The sequence below is a fragment of the Nomia melanderi genome, chromosome 14 (genome assembly GCF_051020985.1).
Source record: "Nomia melanderi isolate GNS246 chromosome 14, iyNomMela1, whole genome shotgun sequence".
NCBI classification, from domain to species: domain Eukaryota; kingdom Metazoa; phylum Arthropoda; class Insecta; order Hymenoptera; family Halictidae; genus Nomia; species Nomia melanderi.
In genome coordinates, this window is record NC_135012.1 from 2783609 (window position 1) to 2800220 (window position 16612).

At 47.8% G+C, this 16612-nt stretch overlaps 1 protein-coding gene across 2 annotated transcripts in view; it reads left to right on the top strand.

The window, feature by feature from the left end:
* LOC116426986 (zinc finger protein castor homolog 1) overlaps positions 1-16612 on the top strand; it is a 120438-nt gene that overhangs the window by 67340 nt on the left and 36486 nt on the right. For both annotated transcript variants that reach the window (XM_076373664.1, XM_076373665.1), the window contains exon 5: positions 9413-9888. In XM_076373664.1, coding sequence (XP_076229779.1) covers positions 9413-9888 — 476 coding nt within the window. The remainder of the gene's footprint in view (positions 1-9412; positions 9889-16612) is intronic.

The following is a 16612-nucleotide window of genomic DNA, read 5'->3' on the forward strand; positions in this document are numbered from 1 at the left end:
CACTCTCAACTAAAGCGATGTCTGAGAAATTTCTCGAACCCACCCCATTGGGAACCGTTCAAAAATGGCTACTCCGCGCAAGCGAGCCCGAACGATGGCTGAAAGATAAACCGAGTCGGACCACCGAAGAGCGGCCGGGAATCTACTTTTGCTCGTACAGCTATATCGAAAACGGTGGACAGGCTTCTGCATAAGAACCGGGAGCGTGCGCGGAAACAAAGGTGGCTGGCGGGGGTGGCCGAGGGCGGCGCATAGTTTATGAAAACGTTTCGCGGTGAATTTTCGTGGCGGACACGTACATCGGCGGCGCGAGAGAGCACGAGGATAGAGAGAGGGAGCATTAAAGCTGGCCTAATCTTAATATTCAAATTCTGCGGCGAAACCCGGGCCACGGCCTGACGGGGGTGGGAAGAGGGCGGCGGGGTGGGAAGCACGGTAAAAGTGAGCCGAGGGGAGAGGAGGCCGCGCGCATAACCGATTCTCGAACTCATAAATTTTAAATTATGTCAAGCAAAAAGAAAGGACGCGCGGATGGGACCCGACCTCGGATAAAATAAGAGGAGAATGAGGGACGAGGGGCCTCACCTCCTCCACCCCTTCCACGTTGCTCCAGAAAAAAGCAGAAAAGCCTGGGCCCCGGGACCCGGGCCCCGAGGAACGCGAACGAGGACCGAGGGAATTAAGGAAGCTCGGTTTTAGAGAAATATGATATTATTAAAATCGTCGCTGAGAAATCGACAGTGGACTCTTTGTTGTTTGTTGCCGGACACAGTGGCTTGGATTGTCTTTCATCCAGAGATTATTTATAGATCGAAATGTATACGTATTTGTTGTATACTCAGTGTGTTAGTATTTTTTTATTCGAGGATTATTCAGAAGAGTTTCTCGAGGGGATGGAACGTTTGAAACTCGAGGAATACAAGTGGGTTTAGAATGAATATTTCTTTAACTAGAAATAACTTTAACAAAGGTGTTGAAACGACGAAGTGAAGTGGTTGTTTGTTCGTTCATTATTCTACCGGAATTTGATTCATAAAATTAATCACCCGAAAGATCGTCGAGCAAGTTAAGAAGACGAATACAATAACACGAGATAAAGCCGAGAGCAAACGATCCTCTAATCAAAGAACAGTGATTAATAAACGCTGCCAGAATCCCCTCGGGTTTAATTAGTATCGGAGAGGCGAACCGCGAGGTGGTTAATCAGAGCAGACGACGAAAAACGGGGCCGGTGCAAGGCTCTCGAATACCATGGAATTATTCGCAAAAATTTCTCGAGTCGCATTCCTCTTCGTCGACGTATCCTCCTAAATGACTCCCTCCCTTATCTCGAGGAAAAAGTAGAAGAACGGGTCCTCCGTCGAACGCCTAGGGTTTCTGCGTTTTAAATCCCTCTTTTAAAAAGAGCAAGCCATCCGACGTTCCGCGTCGGTTGGCCGGACAGAGAGGACGAAGGAGAAAGAGCTGGCGGTACGAGATGGGAGTAGCGAGGGCAGGGAGGGGAGGGCCGGCGGCTTATTGCCTCAACACGTTTTCCATACGCGAAACAGCTTTATGGGGGTCGCCACGAAATTTCGGGGGCCCCCATTACTGCGTCGCGAGGGGGGCCCACCGAGTCGAATTTCCGGCATTAATTCGACATTATGCGATATTCAAATCGGGGCCCCGCCGGAATTTTTCGGGTCTAACGAGATCCTACCCCCTTTTTCTCAACCCCCTCCAGCCGAGGCGATCCCGCCCTTCGAACGGTTTTTATGCGCCGCAACGACGAACCCGTCGCTTCTGGACGGAGAATCGAGTTACATTATTCCGTGCAATACTCGGAGCAAACCCGGGACACGCATATGATCGAATATTCTAGTTTTATCTCGTCTGAGTCATCCTCGAGTATGCGATCTCATTTGTCTTATTATTTCATCCTGCATCCGAAGGCTTTCGTTGCATTCTTTGAATTCAGATAGCTGGTTCGTTACTGAACCCAACCGAACGTTTACAGACGAATATCGAAACGTTTCAATGAATCGTTCCGTTGCCAGAAAATTTCGAGCACGAATATTCCATCGCGTCAGTCCCCGGAATCATTCCACCATTAAAAACCCATTACACCAGGAAAGAATCCTTAAAATCCAATCCGAACTCTCGCATTCCCGAAAGGGGGAAAAAAGAAATATTAAAAGTAACGTTTTCAATGTTCGATACGAGGAGCCGGAGGGGCGAGGAGCGTTTCCCGGCAGATCGGCGCAGCGGCCCGCTCTTTGTTCGCGGTCGTTTCATTTTTCGAGTACGGCGGATAATTAATCTTGGGTGGGCATAAAAGGGTTTTCGGGTTCGGTCGCGAGAAAAAATGAGCTCAGCTCTGGCTTCGGCCGTGGCCAGTTGTTCGCTGCCCCTTTTCTCTCCTCGCCCCACCCCCTGGTCACCGCTCAGAACTGCCCTCCCTCCTCACTCCTCGTGCCCCGGTATCCTCCGCCTCACCCCGTGTGTCTTTCCATCTTTATATTTCTCTCCGGTTGTTTCCCATTCCCTCTATCTTCCCGGTTCATCCGCTCGACATCGCCTCCCACACCGAGTGGCACCGCGGGATCCTAACCGTCCCGTGTGCGCTCGCTACCCCCCCCCCCCCTCCCCCTCTCTCTCCCGTTCCTTCGACGGCGTCTTTTTTCCAGAATTTGAGTCAATAAAAAATCGCCTGGAACAAAGGAACGAACGGCCGCCAATTTCTCACAGGATAATGTCCGGGGCCCCATCGTGGCCCCAGCGGAACGCTAATCACGGCCGGGCATCTTGACTTCTGTTAGGTGTTAAAAATGGGCCCCGCGGGGCCCTTCGGTCTTTATCTCGCGCCAGTCTCCTCTCCGTCCTCCTCCTTTCCTCGCTCCCGCCCCCGACGCATCCACTGTCCACCGACCCCATACCAGCTTCATTACTTTCCCTCCCCCCTCGCCGTTTCGCCGCGTTCCCCGATCGTCGACCGGCCAGCTCTTTCGGGCCGCCCGCCTCGCCCACCCCCTTCACGGTCAAATATTAAAATTTGGAAACGTTACACCCGGCCCCGATGAATTCCCGTCCCGCAGACGAGGGCCAGCGGCGTGGCGCGGCGGGGCCGGGCTACGGGGCCCGCTGAAAAATTACGCAGATGGCTCATTAATTCGAGCGCGGACCCCCGGCTCTCTCGCTCCCCGCGGCGATTTTTCTGCGAGAGATCCGGATCTCCGCGAACCCGAGAACCCTGTGTGTCCCGGACTCGTCGATTATCGGGCCGTATCTTCCGAATACCACGGGGACCGTGAATCAACCGGTGCCTGGCGGATTCTTTGTGTAAAAACCAGTCGAAACGGCGGAGAGGATTTTTCGCTTAGAACCCCTTGCTTTCGGGGATAAACGATTTCGAAGATCTATCTCGTGCACACGCGAGGAACATCGGTTACGTTTACGCTTTGAATTTCGATTATCTCTGAAACTGAAGCTCCTAGAGAAGAACGGTGATCCGTAATTTCTATTGGATTCCTGTCAAAGAATCACTTTCAATCGTCATTTTTCAATTACCGCGGTACGCCGCGTAAATAATGTTAAGAAACCGGCTAAGGGGACGCGTAAACGATCACTTTTCCCTATCATCGAGTTTTTCGGCCCGTCAGACATCGCTCCGGGTGATTCTTTCCGTCACGGCCGTGGCACGCCGGAACGAAGAACCGGCCGGTGGAGCTTTAATGACGCGAGTCGATTCGCCGCGGTCGATATATCGTCGTCGGCGATGACGAGCCGATGGAGAATCGACGATTTATTACACGGGATTCGTACCGAGCGCCGACGGTTTTCCATCCCGCGACCCTCCGGAGCCGGGCGCCGCGGCTCTTTGATGGATCGGGCCTTTTATCGCGGCGACCTTGAACCCTCAACAGGTGTCGGCGTCGACCGCGCTCGAATTGATTTTCATTTTTCCGCCGGCCGCGAAATTATTGGATTACACCGGCGAGCCCCTCGCTTTAACTGATGAACCGCCATTAAGTCTCGGAATTTTTCATGTCCCGCGCGCGCGCGCGCTCGTGTCCGGTTCGCTCGGCCGAAGCGACATTTTTCATCCCCCTTTTGTTTTTTCGCTTTTGTTCCGATCGCCTTTCGAATTCGACGCCGGATCCGCGAACGTGACGTGACTTTTTTACACCGGCGAGCGCGTTGTCTTCCCAACGCGGCGTTGCGAGCTATGTGGCGCGACCATTTTGGCGATGCCTGGCCGGAAAGTGGAGCGGGTACTCCCTCGGAATCGTTAATTTTTTAATAGGTTGCTTTCACTAATTGGTAGCTCGGCTTGATATCCTTTCAGCCTCGATTTCTCGTCGCTGAATATTTCATTCTTGTTTGAAACGTTTATATTCCCGATGTATGAAGAGATAAATATGTTCTTATCCATAATATTTCGTTTTGAAGTCGAGTACAGATTAACTGAACAACTGTCGAAACTAATGTTCCCACAGTTAATTTATAAACGCTATAAATTCTTTCTGTATACAATCTGTCTCTCCGTATAACGAAGGAGCCCGTTTATTAAGAGTCGCGTAATGATAAAATAAGAGGAGAGAGAGATGAAGCAAGCCGGTGCGTCAGGTTACGTCGCAGACAAACAAAGGAAGCGGAGCCGGGTGGGTAAATCGAAGAGTCCCGTGGGAAACGTCGTCTCGTTTGTTCACCGATCGCGAAATCCAATGTTTCGATTTCCACGTATGAACGTTAGGCATGCGTAACGCGAGGAATACTATAAACGCTCGCGTGTTTCATTACACGACGATACGCACGAAATTCGATTCTAATGGGAAACAAGAAAGCCGAGACCCCGGCCGACTCGTAATCCGACGTCCCGGCGCGTTTCAAATACCTAAATCACGAATAACGACGCGATTCCTCGTAAAACGGAGTGGCCTGGGTCCCCGACACACCGGCCGGGCCCCGGACTTATCGCTAATTGCGATATTACCGCCGCGGACAACGATCGTTTTTCGCGCGAGCCATCGAAACCCGACGATTTCGCGTTCTCCTTCCACCGTCGACGTATAAAATTCCACGCTCCTGTTAGTCCTGATGCTTTTTCCGCCTCTTACGCGAGCCTCCGGCACCAAGAATTTTCATCGGCGTACGGATTTCAGATTCCTTATTCGACGCAACGGGCCGAGTTTACTGTATTATCCCGACAGTAAAAAAGTAGTTCTGGTAAACATCATTCTTACGATTCTCCTCGTATCTACGTACTACCTCTCCTTCAGAGAATTATATTTATTCAACTTCATTAACGTCCAGGCTTCATGTTCTCCGTGGAAACTTAAGGGTGGTTCCGGAAGATTCTAATTTAAACTACACCCTGTATCAAATATTCCCTCGTTTCTTCCGATTTCGAAATTTTACCTCTCCAAGGATGATTCGCGAATCTACCGATTTTCCGAGTTCTCTCACGCCGATACCCGAGAACTACCCCTACCGTTTAAAAAAAAAAAGGGAACCTTGTGAAGAAAAAACATGGAAGGAATCCCCAGCTTCCGAGGTACTCGAACGTCCCGGAACGATTACTCAAATTTCTCAGCGAAAGGAGTGTCTCGTGTCTCGGGTTTTCCATCCCCGTACCGCGTCGAAAGGGAAACGATGATCCCTTTCCACCCCTTCTGCGGCTCGACCCCTTTCCGGAAGAGGAACGACGGGGTAGTGAGAAAAGAGGAAGAAGAAAAACGGCTCGAGGCCTAAAGGAGCCGGCAACCCCGGCGGGTCACGGGGTGAATACCGTTTTACCGACTATTAACTCACTTTTACCCTGTTTTCTTACCCCACCGGCGAAGGGTGGCGGAGAGGGAAGGTTCGAGCGAGGGTCGGGCTGCGAGCTCGGTGTTTTTCTTCCCCTTTTCGAGGTTTCTTGCGTAATCTTTCCTTTTTTCCACCGTTCCCCACCTTTTTATTTTATTTCCACACGTTTTTTTCCTGCCTTTCCCCCCCGGCATTCCTTTTCCGGGTTACTGGTGGCGCGCGTGCAGGTAGCCGGAGAGCTACCTGCGAGCCCCGTGGAAAAAAAACGTGATCTCTCGGGGGCCACGGTCGATTTAACCCCTGAGAAAAATCGCGCGCGACCCCCCCGTCGTACGGCTGTGTCGACAAACGGGGGTTAACCGATTTCTCCGGCGAGGTTTTTTTGAAACCGGAGCGCTCCCTGTCGCGCCGGCTCTCCGCTGGATCGTTTAAAGGCTTAAGTATCTCGTAAAAATGGGTGCGGCGCGCGGGGCGCGATTTTTTTCCGCCGGTCGGTACCTCGATCGGGTCGGGTGTCACCGTCACGGATCTTCGTTACGCGATGGATCTGGATTTTCGGCCCGTAAGTGGTATGAAATTGATCATTCGGCAGATAATGCGGGGTGTAATGAAGGATTATTTAAAGAGTAGTTACGCTGTTCGCTGGATTTCACGTGTTTCTCCTTGAGACATCAATCGGCGATGAAACATTCATGGACACTTATCGAAGTGGATTTTCCCTCTCGACGGCGTGTAAAGATTTGATGATTTTCTGTAAGTGCGTTTACTGCCTTGTAGGATCTTTCGCGTTAACTAAACGGTATCCTCGAAAGCTGTTACGCAAGCTCGACAATAAACGAATTGTTACATTGCCTCTCTCTGTGTTACACCGGGATATCTTAAAGTCCTTAAATGTCTTCTGATAAAAGGGAATGCACGTTCCATATTCTACTTTAATGGGGCATTAAAGTCAAAACTGAATCATTGGACAGTTAAATTATTAGATGAAGCAACTCTAAATCAAACTGCAAGGCACATTAACCATCTTCAACGTCCTCTAGCGTTTCTCGAACGAGAAAATGGCCGGAAGATCGCGCACAAAGTATATATATTTGATTAATTCGATCTTTTCGACGTGCATCGGTCTCTGTTACAGTGTCTTGTACGCCTAAAAAAATATTTCAATGAACTTTCGTGGAAACGCGTGTCCCGCGGGCGTGGCAATTACTTTTCCCAGGCGTTTCGATTTCACCGGCCACCCCCAACCCCCTAGGCGCGTTCACGGCGCGCCATTTCTCTGCCGCGTTTTTCTCTGTTCTTTTGATTTTTATCAATCGGCCTCGGACTGTTCGCGGGGCTGGCGCTGGCCGATGTGGAGCAAAGATGAAAGGGAGAACGTCGCGAGAGGAAGAGAAACACAGGATCCCCGCGGCGCGGGTTCCACCGCGGGTCGGCCCTTAAAAATCGAGTCGATTTAAGGATCCGGCCCGGGATATACAAGCACAACGCGGGCCTGCATGCAATCCCTCAGGAATATCTCCCGTGGAATCCATTTAACGCTGAAACGTGTACGAAATCATTTCAAGTCACTTCTCGCGGCCCTTCCTTCTCTTTCTCCTTTTTGCGTGGCGTCCGATTGGCGCCTCGTTCGGCTTTACATTTTGAAATTCAGAGATAAACCCTTTCACTCTGAAAACATTCAAATATAATCTACAATGTTTACAAGACTCTAGAGGTTCCAAAATCGAACCTGATTTTTACTGAAACGAAGATTAAAACAAGCGTCGTCCATCTGAGTCTATATCCCTTATTATTCATGAGATTAAAATATTTTCGATCTACGATGACTCAGAAAATCGATAAATTCCAACGCCTCCAGTTATTCAATTCCCGAGTTCATAAAGGGAAATTAAAGCGATAACTCTACTCGGGAGAGTTCATAAATCCCGTGGAAATCTACGAATGTTCCGTTCAATTAAAAAAACACCCATGGTCTCCCCCGAGAGCGGTTCCTAAAAAGAGGAACACTTTCCCACAAGACTCGTCTCCTAAATTACCTCGGAGGATAGTCATTTTTCATCGACGACGCGGCAGCCGCGTCGTCTCGTTAAACGACGCCCAGTCCACGGAGAAAAAAAAAACGGAAAATCCCGTTGGAAGGGGATGAAATCGAAGGAAACCGGAGGTAAAAATGACGCCTAAGGGTTTGCGTAATTTCGGTGGAAGTATAGGCGGTAGGGTGCCAGGGACGTTGCTGACGTCAGACCCTTTCAGCCCTTTCCCAATTTCCGAATCTCCGTTTTCATTCTCTGCGAAGCCCACCTCCCCTGTTCCGCGGCCACGAAAATCGACTGGCCAGGTCGGAGGCTGCAGGTACAGAAACATCGAGATCGGGTTTTGATGTTCTCATGGATCCCACCAGCGCGAATAAATCCCGGCTGATCTACCTGAATCCTGGGGGATATTAAAAACGGCCCTGGCACCTTCCGCCGAAGGTTTCAACCCCCGGATGCGCCAGGTCTGTCTCGTAGATTCGATAGATAGGGGGATGTTTTGGGAAGAGTCGTTGGGTTCTTAACTGTCAGAGATTACTATCATCCTGATGCATCGCTACAGAAAAATAGAAAAGTTAGAAATATTAGAGGACTTGTTTTAAGATCAAAGGAGTTTATAGTTTGTATTTATGTTTATAATTTGCATTTGATAAGGAACTTAATTTTTGAATTTGAGTTTATAATTTGAATTTGATAAGGAATTTAATTTTTGAATTTGAGTTTATAATTTGAATTTTATAAGGAATTTAATACTCGAGGGTGTAGGAATTGAAAAATAAATTAGAGTAGAAATGAAATCTTTGCATTGGAAATTTATGCAGCTCTAAAGTTCTGCGTGTTCGAAGTTTCTCTTCCTTACAATTAGTCTTGCTGTAAAGGTATTGGGAACGGAATCACCGAAGGGGGATGAAAATCCTCGGCTTTAACGCATTCGCCGTGACCCGGAGCAGATGTACCTGCTCGCAGTCGATTGCGGCTTTCTCGGGGATCGAGACGTCTCAATTTCACGTGTCTAGTCCTTCACCAGCAAGAACTTCCCCTCAGTCAGTTTTTTTCCCGACGCGAAGTCGGCGTGTTCCCATTCGTTGCTTGGTCTTCCGGCTTCCGACCAATCGGAGCCTGGTTCCCCACTCTTTCTCCGACACTTTCCGAAATCTTGGAAAATCCGAGATTCTTGGTCAGTCTCGTCGCGGAGCCCGTGCGAGAGTAATGTTCGATTATTTTTCCCCGGGAGCTAGGGGTAGGTAAAGCAAGGAGATACCTGTTTAAGGAAGTAGACACTTTACAAATTAAAGTAGATCTTTACAAAAGTAGATCTTTTACAAATTAAAAGAATAAAAGAACGATGTTGAATAGTGTCGATTAATTTCATGTATCAAAGATCACGCGAAGACGGTGATAATTAATAATTATACAGAATTAAATCTAGATAAATTACTTGATAATTACCAATTATCAGTTCTACAAATTAGTTTTCCACTGAAATATTTAGCTACCTTAAAAACTCCAAAACATTAAACATTAAGATACAGACCGAACATTCGAAATATCAGTAATTTCCATTAACAAAACCAACCGATTGTCATTTACAGGGAAGGTGAAAGTGAAAGAAGAAAAGGATGCTTCATCGATGGCGCCAGGAAGCCCTCCTACGCCGCCACACACCCCTCAGAGTCCGCCCCGACATAATCCACCTCCCAGCAACCTGTCTCAGTCCTGTCAGACGTCAAATGCGAACTCGCCCAGTCTCCAGCAGCAACAACACCAACAGCAACAGCACCAAGACCAACAACACCAACAGCAGCAACAGCAACAACAACAGCAGCAGCAGCAACAACAACAACACCAACAGCAACACCAACAACAACAATCCCTTCACGCGATGGCAAACTCGCCTCTCGGGCAAATTCTGGTGCAGAATCCAGCATTGGCTCAGCTGCTGCAACAAAACCCAGCGATCCTCTCGCAGAACCCGCAACTGGCGCAACTGTTGCAGCAGAATCTTCAGGTTCAGATGGGCAGCGTCCTCTTGCAGAACGTCAGGAGGGAGGAACCTGAAGAGCCGAGGGTGAGTCACTCGAACAAATTAATTAGACGGGGGTCCCTTTCATCCCCCGCGGCGCGTTCCGCTCTCCCTCCCACGTTTTTTTATCGTTCTCTCGCGATGGAAATCGACTGTTTCGCTTTCTTCTTTTTTCTCTCATCCCTTTCTCCTCTGTAGCTCTGACTGGATTACAAGGGTGAACGGGGTCGCGACGCGAGACAACAATGAAACAATTTTTTTCTCGGTGAATTTCATTTTCCATCGGCCCGAGTCGAAGAGTCACGGTCGCAGTTTATTTTCCCGTGATTTATGCCACGGGAAATTTAGAACCCTCATTACCCGTGCGATTTACAACGACACTTTATAAATATTCTCCGCGTCTGGCGCGGCGGATCGGGGAAAATAACTTTTGATATATTTCGTTAATAAATAACGTCCTACCAACTGCAAAATTGTACTCTTGACATTTTTACACTTTCGTACTCGGAGGCTGAGTGTCTTTAACGTTCTATCCTCAATTATTCCCGATGGATAATTACCGCGAGGAGATTAAAATTTCCAGCACGCAGTAGAGGGGATCGCCGCCTCGGCTTTCCGCGATTCCGCTGACTTTCGATCGTCTCGGGCGACGTGGATCGATTACAGGCGAGGATCGCGGCACACCGGGCACGGTTGATGATGACGTGACACCGGATTGTCAACATGCCGGCCGAGCATCTGCTACAGCGGTTGGATTTCGTTCAACTTGTTTCCACTTTAACGATCAACGCCAAGCGGCCGCGGCTGGCGAGCGCGACCGAACGCGCGCCACCGGCCAATTATATGAAAATAATTGTCCCGTTTTATTGGCGACTCGTATCATAAACTAGGGAATAATCTAGAGTGAAATATTACTCGTGACTCGGAAGCATTTATTAAATAATTAAATCCCCGATAATCACTCTCCGTCGAAAGTAGCACACGTCGGATGTTTCAAATTCTGGCGAACGCTCTGTTAATTATTTATAGCCGTCTTATCCGCCCGTCGTTAAACATTCTCTTTTTTCTCCCTCGCCTCGCTGGATGTTTAGCGACGTTTACAGATTCTTTCGGGATATCTCGTTTCTCCCCTTTATTTTCTTTCGGGGACACCGGCGAACGCTGGCTCTCTTGGTCTAGCGTGCGTAACGAATCGAGCTCGTCGATCTTTTTCGTTCAGAGAAATTGAACCGCGTCCAACAGCAACATGTACTACAGAATTGATGACCCGACAATGTTGTTCGCGTTGTCGCTCAGTGAAATCGCTCTCGTCCGCCGACGAGATCGTCGACTTGTCGTTTTTCCCTCGGTGGAAATCTTCCGATGATTTTCATCGATCCTCCGAGGGCGTTGTCCTTGTTACAATGGCGCCTCGCGCTGTCCCGAGGCACGGAATGTGTCTGCTAATTTCCCAGATTCGTCTCAGGGCTATTACGAGCCTGAACTGTTTGCTTGCTTAGACGACACAGATGATTTGAAGCGAATTGTACTTGTATTTACTGCAATAATATGCACATAATCGCGTATCGAATGATGTTACCGAAGGGTGTGTCGGAGGATGGCGCGGAATGTAAATTGTTCGTTTAGAAAGTTAATTCCTCAAGGTCTGACGCAATCCCATCGAAAATATAGCCGCTAATTCAGTTGCCTGCAACGTAAAATATTTATATTTATACCGATGCAACGGCGTTTATAAAAAGAGACGCGAGGAAGGTTGACTTTTTTCCGCGACATTATTCCGCGCTAAAAATAATCGTAGAATTGTCGCTCGGTTTATATCGATCCCCGAAACCGAAGGTTCGCTGTGTTCGTCTTCGGAAGTTGATCGTTGCTTCGCGTGGAAAGTGAAGATGGAACTACTGTCGCTGGCGAAGCTCGATTACCGCAATTAAATGCCGCGGCTAGTGATAAATTCGTTCGATACTCGTGTTGCGACACAAGACCGCATCAGGGTTAATAGGCGTGCACGATGTCGGGGAAGGGTTAATGGGGGGACTAATTGAAATTTACGTGAAATCGGACAGTTGCCGAACTCTAATGAATCTTACACGATGTTCGTACCTGTTGCAAAACCAGAATCTATTACAATCTCTTAATCTATCAAATCCTTTGATCTCTCAATCATTACAACTTCCAATTTTTCAATATCTAAGAAATCGAACACTCATAAACAATAATCCGACAGCCGACAAATTTCTGAAATTGTCATGCATCATCAATTCTTGATCAATACCGAATACTCATTCTCACGAAAGATAAGCGATTCTCAATTTCAAACGTTAACCTTCGCAGAATTCGCCGATTTTACCGATCGCGTCGACCTCGCTTGGAATTTATGTAACGAATTCAATGATTGAGTCGTCGAGGAACGAGACCACGGCGGCCATTTTGAGCGCGCCGATAAGATAAACGTGTCGATAGAGTCCGAAAATTTCATGGGGAAACTTTATTGCCAGCCGGCGATCATTCCTCTCACGGTTATTTTATCGCGACGCGAATCGAGGGGAAAGGAATCATTGTTCTCGTTTATTTTATGGGAACCACGTCTGAACGAATTAAGGTCAAGAATCAAGGGACTCTTTCGACGCCGCAGATTACGGCAATGGATATCGCGGCGAATTATTGTACGCCGTCCGCGGGTTCCAGGAACCCTTGAATTATTCTAACGCTGCTGCGCCACACGATTCTTTGCCGGCTGTCGACGACTCATCATCGAGTCATCAAAACGTGCCGGTGATTCACCGTTCGCCCTCGAACGTCCCACCAGTTTTCCCCCGATCCGTTGCTCCAAAAATTCTATTCGACTTCGCATCGTCGGTTCGATCTCGTTCGGTTTCCATTTAATTAATCTATATACCTTGCGCAACAGAAATAGTCTACAAATGAATAGCGACTTCCATTAGTCAGACGTAATTTTAATCGACACCCATAGTACAAGACCTACTTTAGAATCTATACTTTCAATCAGGAACGTTTAATTTACTATTTACATTCAACTAATTTAATACTTATGGTATTCAATATTACACTAGCATTTATACCCACCGATCGCTAACTGTACACTACTATAAAATCCAAGAACAAACATTGCATTCGCTAATTGAAATCGAATCATTTGAAAAACCTGATCCGCCGTCTATTTCCAACACTCGCCTAACAAACACTGGCCGAGAAACAACATTCTTCCAATCTCCCGGAAAGACGCCACTTTCGCGATTACCCTTCCCGCGGCGTCTGGCCCACAGAATCCACGATGAAGACATCAAGAGGCCCTCCGTCACCTCGGGGTCATCATTTTACAGTCGCGGTCGGATCGTGAAAAAAAAATGTTCATCGTGACGTAAACAATGGCAGTAACGGTGGCCGAAAGGAAAATTTACGGGAAACGGCGTGCATCCCGCGAAACGGGAAACGAAAGGGGGGAACCGACGAACCGGTGGCGCGCGCACAAGTACCCTGCGCCTTTAATGTGCACGCGTGTGCACGGATGCACGTATATGCGCGGCGGCGCGGCGGTCGAGTCGGTCCGGAGGAGACACGAAATGGCCCGGGAGGTTCTCCCGGCTCGGTGTATCGCCACGCTGGAATCCCATACGGGGAGAATTGAAATTATTCCCCCGATTTTTGTCGTGTCGTTTACATTATTTTCGCCTTTGAATATTAATGGGCATATGCTCTCCGGCGTTATGGCACAAGAAGTAACAACGGCGTATAATACTCGACTCTTAACGTTATTCTATTGTTTGCAAATCAGCTCTATTGTTTTCTCATATACCTCTATACTCTCCCGGTTCCCTCTTTGCCCTCTCCCTTCCCCTCTCCAACCCCGTCCCACCTCCCTACCACCTCTTTCTGCGTTTTCCCCTCTCTCCTTCTGCCACGGAACGATCTTCTTTCGCCCTCTCCTACTTCTCTTTCGCGGTGTTCTTCTTCCTTTTCGTGGTCGATCTTCTTCTTCTTCTCCTTCTTCTTCTTCTTCTGGTAAACTCTTCTTCGTTGTCCTCTCGCTGGCGCAACACTGGCTATGGTATTTTCTATTTGTTTTCTATGATAACCGCTTCCTTCCTCTGTGCCTTCTTCTTCTGCTTGTTCTTCTTCTTGCGGCTATTCTTCGATTTCTTCCCTTTTGTTGGCCAACCCTGCGAAGTCAGACCTGTGTGGGCTACTCTGCAATCGAAATCTGCTTCGCGGAGCATGCTGCTCGATCGACCTGGAAAGCTACTCGGCTATTTTCTTTTTTCGGACTGCGGTTCTTCCGGGATCCCTTTCGATTTTATTGTCGAGATCGCCGAGGAGTTTCGGCATCGACGGGTTTCCATTGAAAATTGATTCGTTATTGAAATTCAACCGGTTCCGTAGTTGAATATCGCTGTCGCCCGTTTCTTTACGCTATAAATACACAAAGTTCCCGGAGATGACAATCTTTGAATGACGGATTCGGGGCGAGGTGATTTCGCGGGACGGCGAGGAATTTTTTTAATCGATTCTTCCTTTTACAGCGGAGTCTTGGATTAAATCAGGTTGCAGGAATGCGACGCTAGGTGTGTGCCAGAAATTAAGATCGTTGGAAGTGATAAATGAGGACTGCTGAAAGATTTAGATGGCTTAGAGGAACATTCACGTGTCCGAAGCAACGCGACCGCGGTCTTTGCGAGCAGTTCTTTGCATTTATGATACATATCTAAAATAATCGAAGCCAGAACACTCTAACGTTGGCTTCCCTCTGTTAATTAACATCGTTACGAGGCATTAAACCAGATCTGGAACGTTCCCTCTAACTTCGGCCACCTTAAAAATAATATCTTCCAACCGTCATTCCGAATTTCGTTCGCCCATTCGTGCAATTTCCAACGATTCTCAACCATAGAATCCTACAAAGACCAATTCTCCTCGACGAAATGATTTCGAAGCTTCCCTGCTCCGCGCTGATAAATATTCAAAGCGAAATCTCGAGATCGACCCGCGAGATCCTCGATTTTTCTGAGGGAGCCCGATCGTCGGCGTTGAATTTCCCGCGGAAACGGCCGCGGCACATTCTATCCGGCGCATTGCCATGCGAAACGCACGCCGATCCGTAATATTGGGCATCGAAGGTCGACGATAATTATGAGCGCGGAATATAAATGGTCGATCGGTGGACACGGGGGATCGATGGAACGCGATTGCCGTGCACGTGAGACGCGTTCGATCCTTCCCGGCCCGGGGACAGAGATGAAGAAAATCGACGGCGGCGCACGTTCGGTTAGAAAATGGAAACGCCGCGCTGGCGTTGGTGAGGGGCGGGGTGGGGGGAGGGGGCAGCAGAGCCGCGACGTCTGAGGACGTACGAAGCGACGCGCGATGTGGCAATCGCTTCATAAATTCAGCGACGCACCGCAGATACGGCTTCGGAAATCGTACAGGATTCGAATAATTTGTACCGCGATGGGGCTTCCGGCAACTGGCGTCTGTTTCGCGCTGCTCTCGTTAACCGTGCTCCGCTTCTACGGTTTTTTCCTTGTCGCTCGCCGCGAACTGTCTTTGCACGCGCCAATTAGGATTCGATTAGTCTTTAACACTAGGACTACCGTGTCGGTCGAAATGACTGGTTTCGGTTTTCTTGTTTCGTAATTATTGGTACTTGGAGAATGTTGAATGTCCTAAGTGACGAGGAAAATAAATTCACTCGAATACTGTAATGAATAGCCGAAGAAACCGAGAGAAATCTATTGTTACCATTTTCATGAGGATTACATGTCAGTCGTATTAAATGACCGGTACTAGTGTTAACCTCTGACGTGTTATTTAGATTCTGTGCTAGGTGTAAGATTGTACTGTCGGTAATTTGGAAGAACAGCAGATAAGTTTTCTAGTTTATTCAGAAATTTCATTTGAAGATAATACATTGATAATGGGAAAATAGTTCTTTGATCAGTGGGCAATGAATATATTAATTTTTGTTCAATCAATGTAGAAGAGACTCTTCGCGAGTCTCACTCATTGTATGGCAGTGGGTTAACACTAAATATGCCAGATCAAAATTCCTGATTTCTTTGTTTCGCAGTTATTACAAAGACAAGGAATGTTTCTTTAAGAAATTATTAAGGAAATTGATTTAGCTATACGCGAACTGAATTATAAATTGATGAAAGTCTCGATAGATGCACTTTTGAAGTTTCTATAGTATTTTCGGGAAGTCAATTTAACGTTTTAGTGTTGAATACGTTCAGTATTCTTTCTTGTGAGAATTAGTAATTGTAACATCTTTCTAACGATATTTCGTGACGAACTTTCGATAAGCATTCTGTTTGATAGTTGTATTGAACGATAATCTGATATGTTTATATAGGTTTTCGAATCGAAGTAATTGAATTTGTCTTTGTCGTAAGGTTTCAAGCGTTAGCTTCGCGTTTATAGCTGATAATTATAAGATAGTAGACTAAAGAATGCAAAGTGAATAATGCATTGTCGTTTTGATTAAGCTCGAAAATCGGTTGCTTCGTTTCGTAGAATGGAACACCGAGTTGTTTGCGAAGTGTTCGGTTACATGAATTGGGTCGATGCAACATGCTTGCATCGGCGAGGTCGTCGACCCGCTGCATCGAGTCGGTATATTCCGATTCCAGGACGTTTTCGGGGAACCGGAAGCCGTTTCCGCTTCACCTAACGTCCCCGGGAGGATGTCGTAACGATAAAGACGCGATTCCTGTCGCCGTGAAAATTCGACGCGGGAGTAAAGGTTAATGCCACG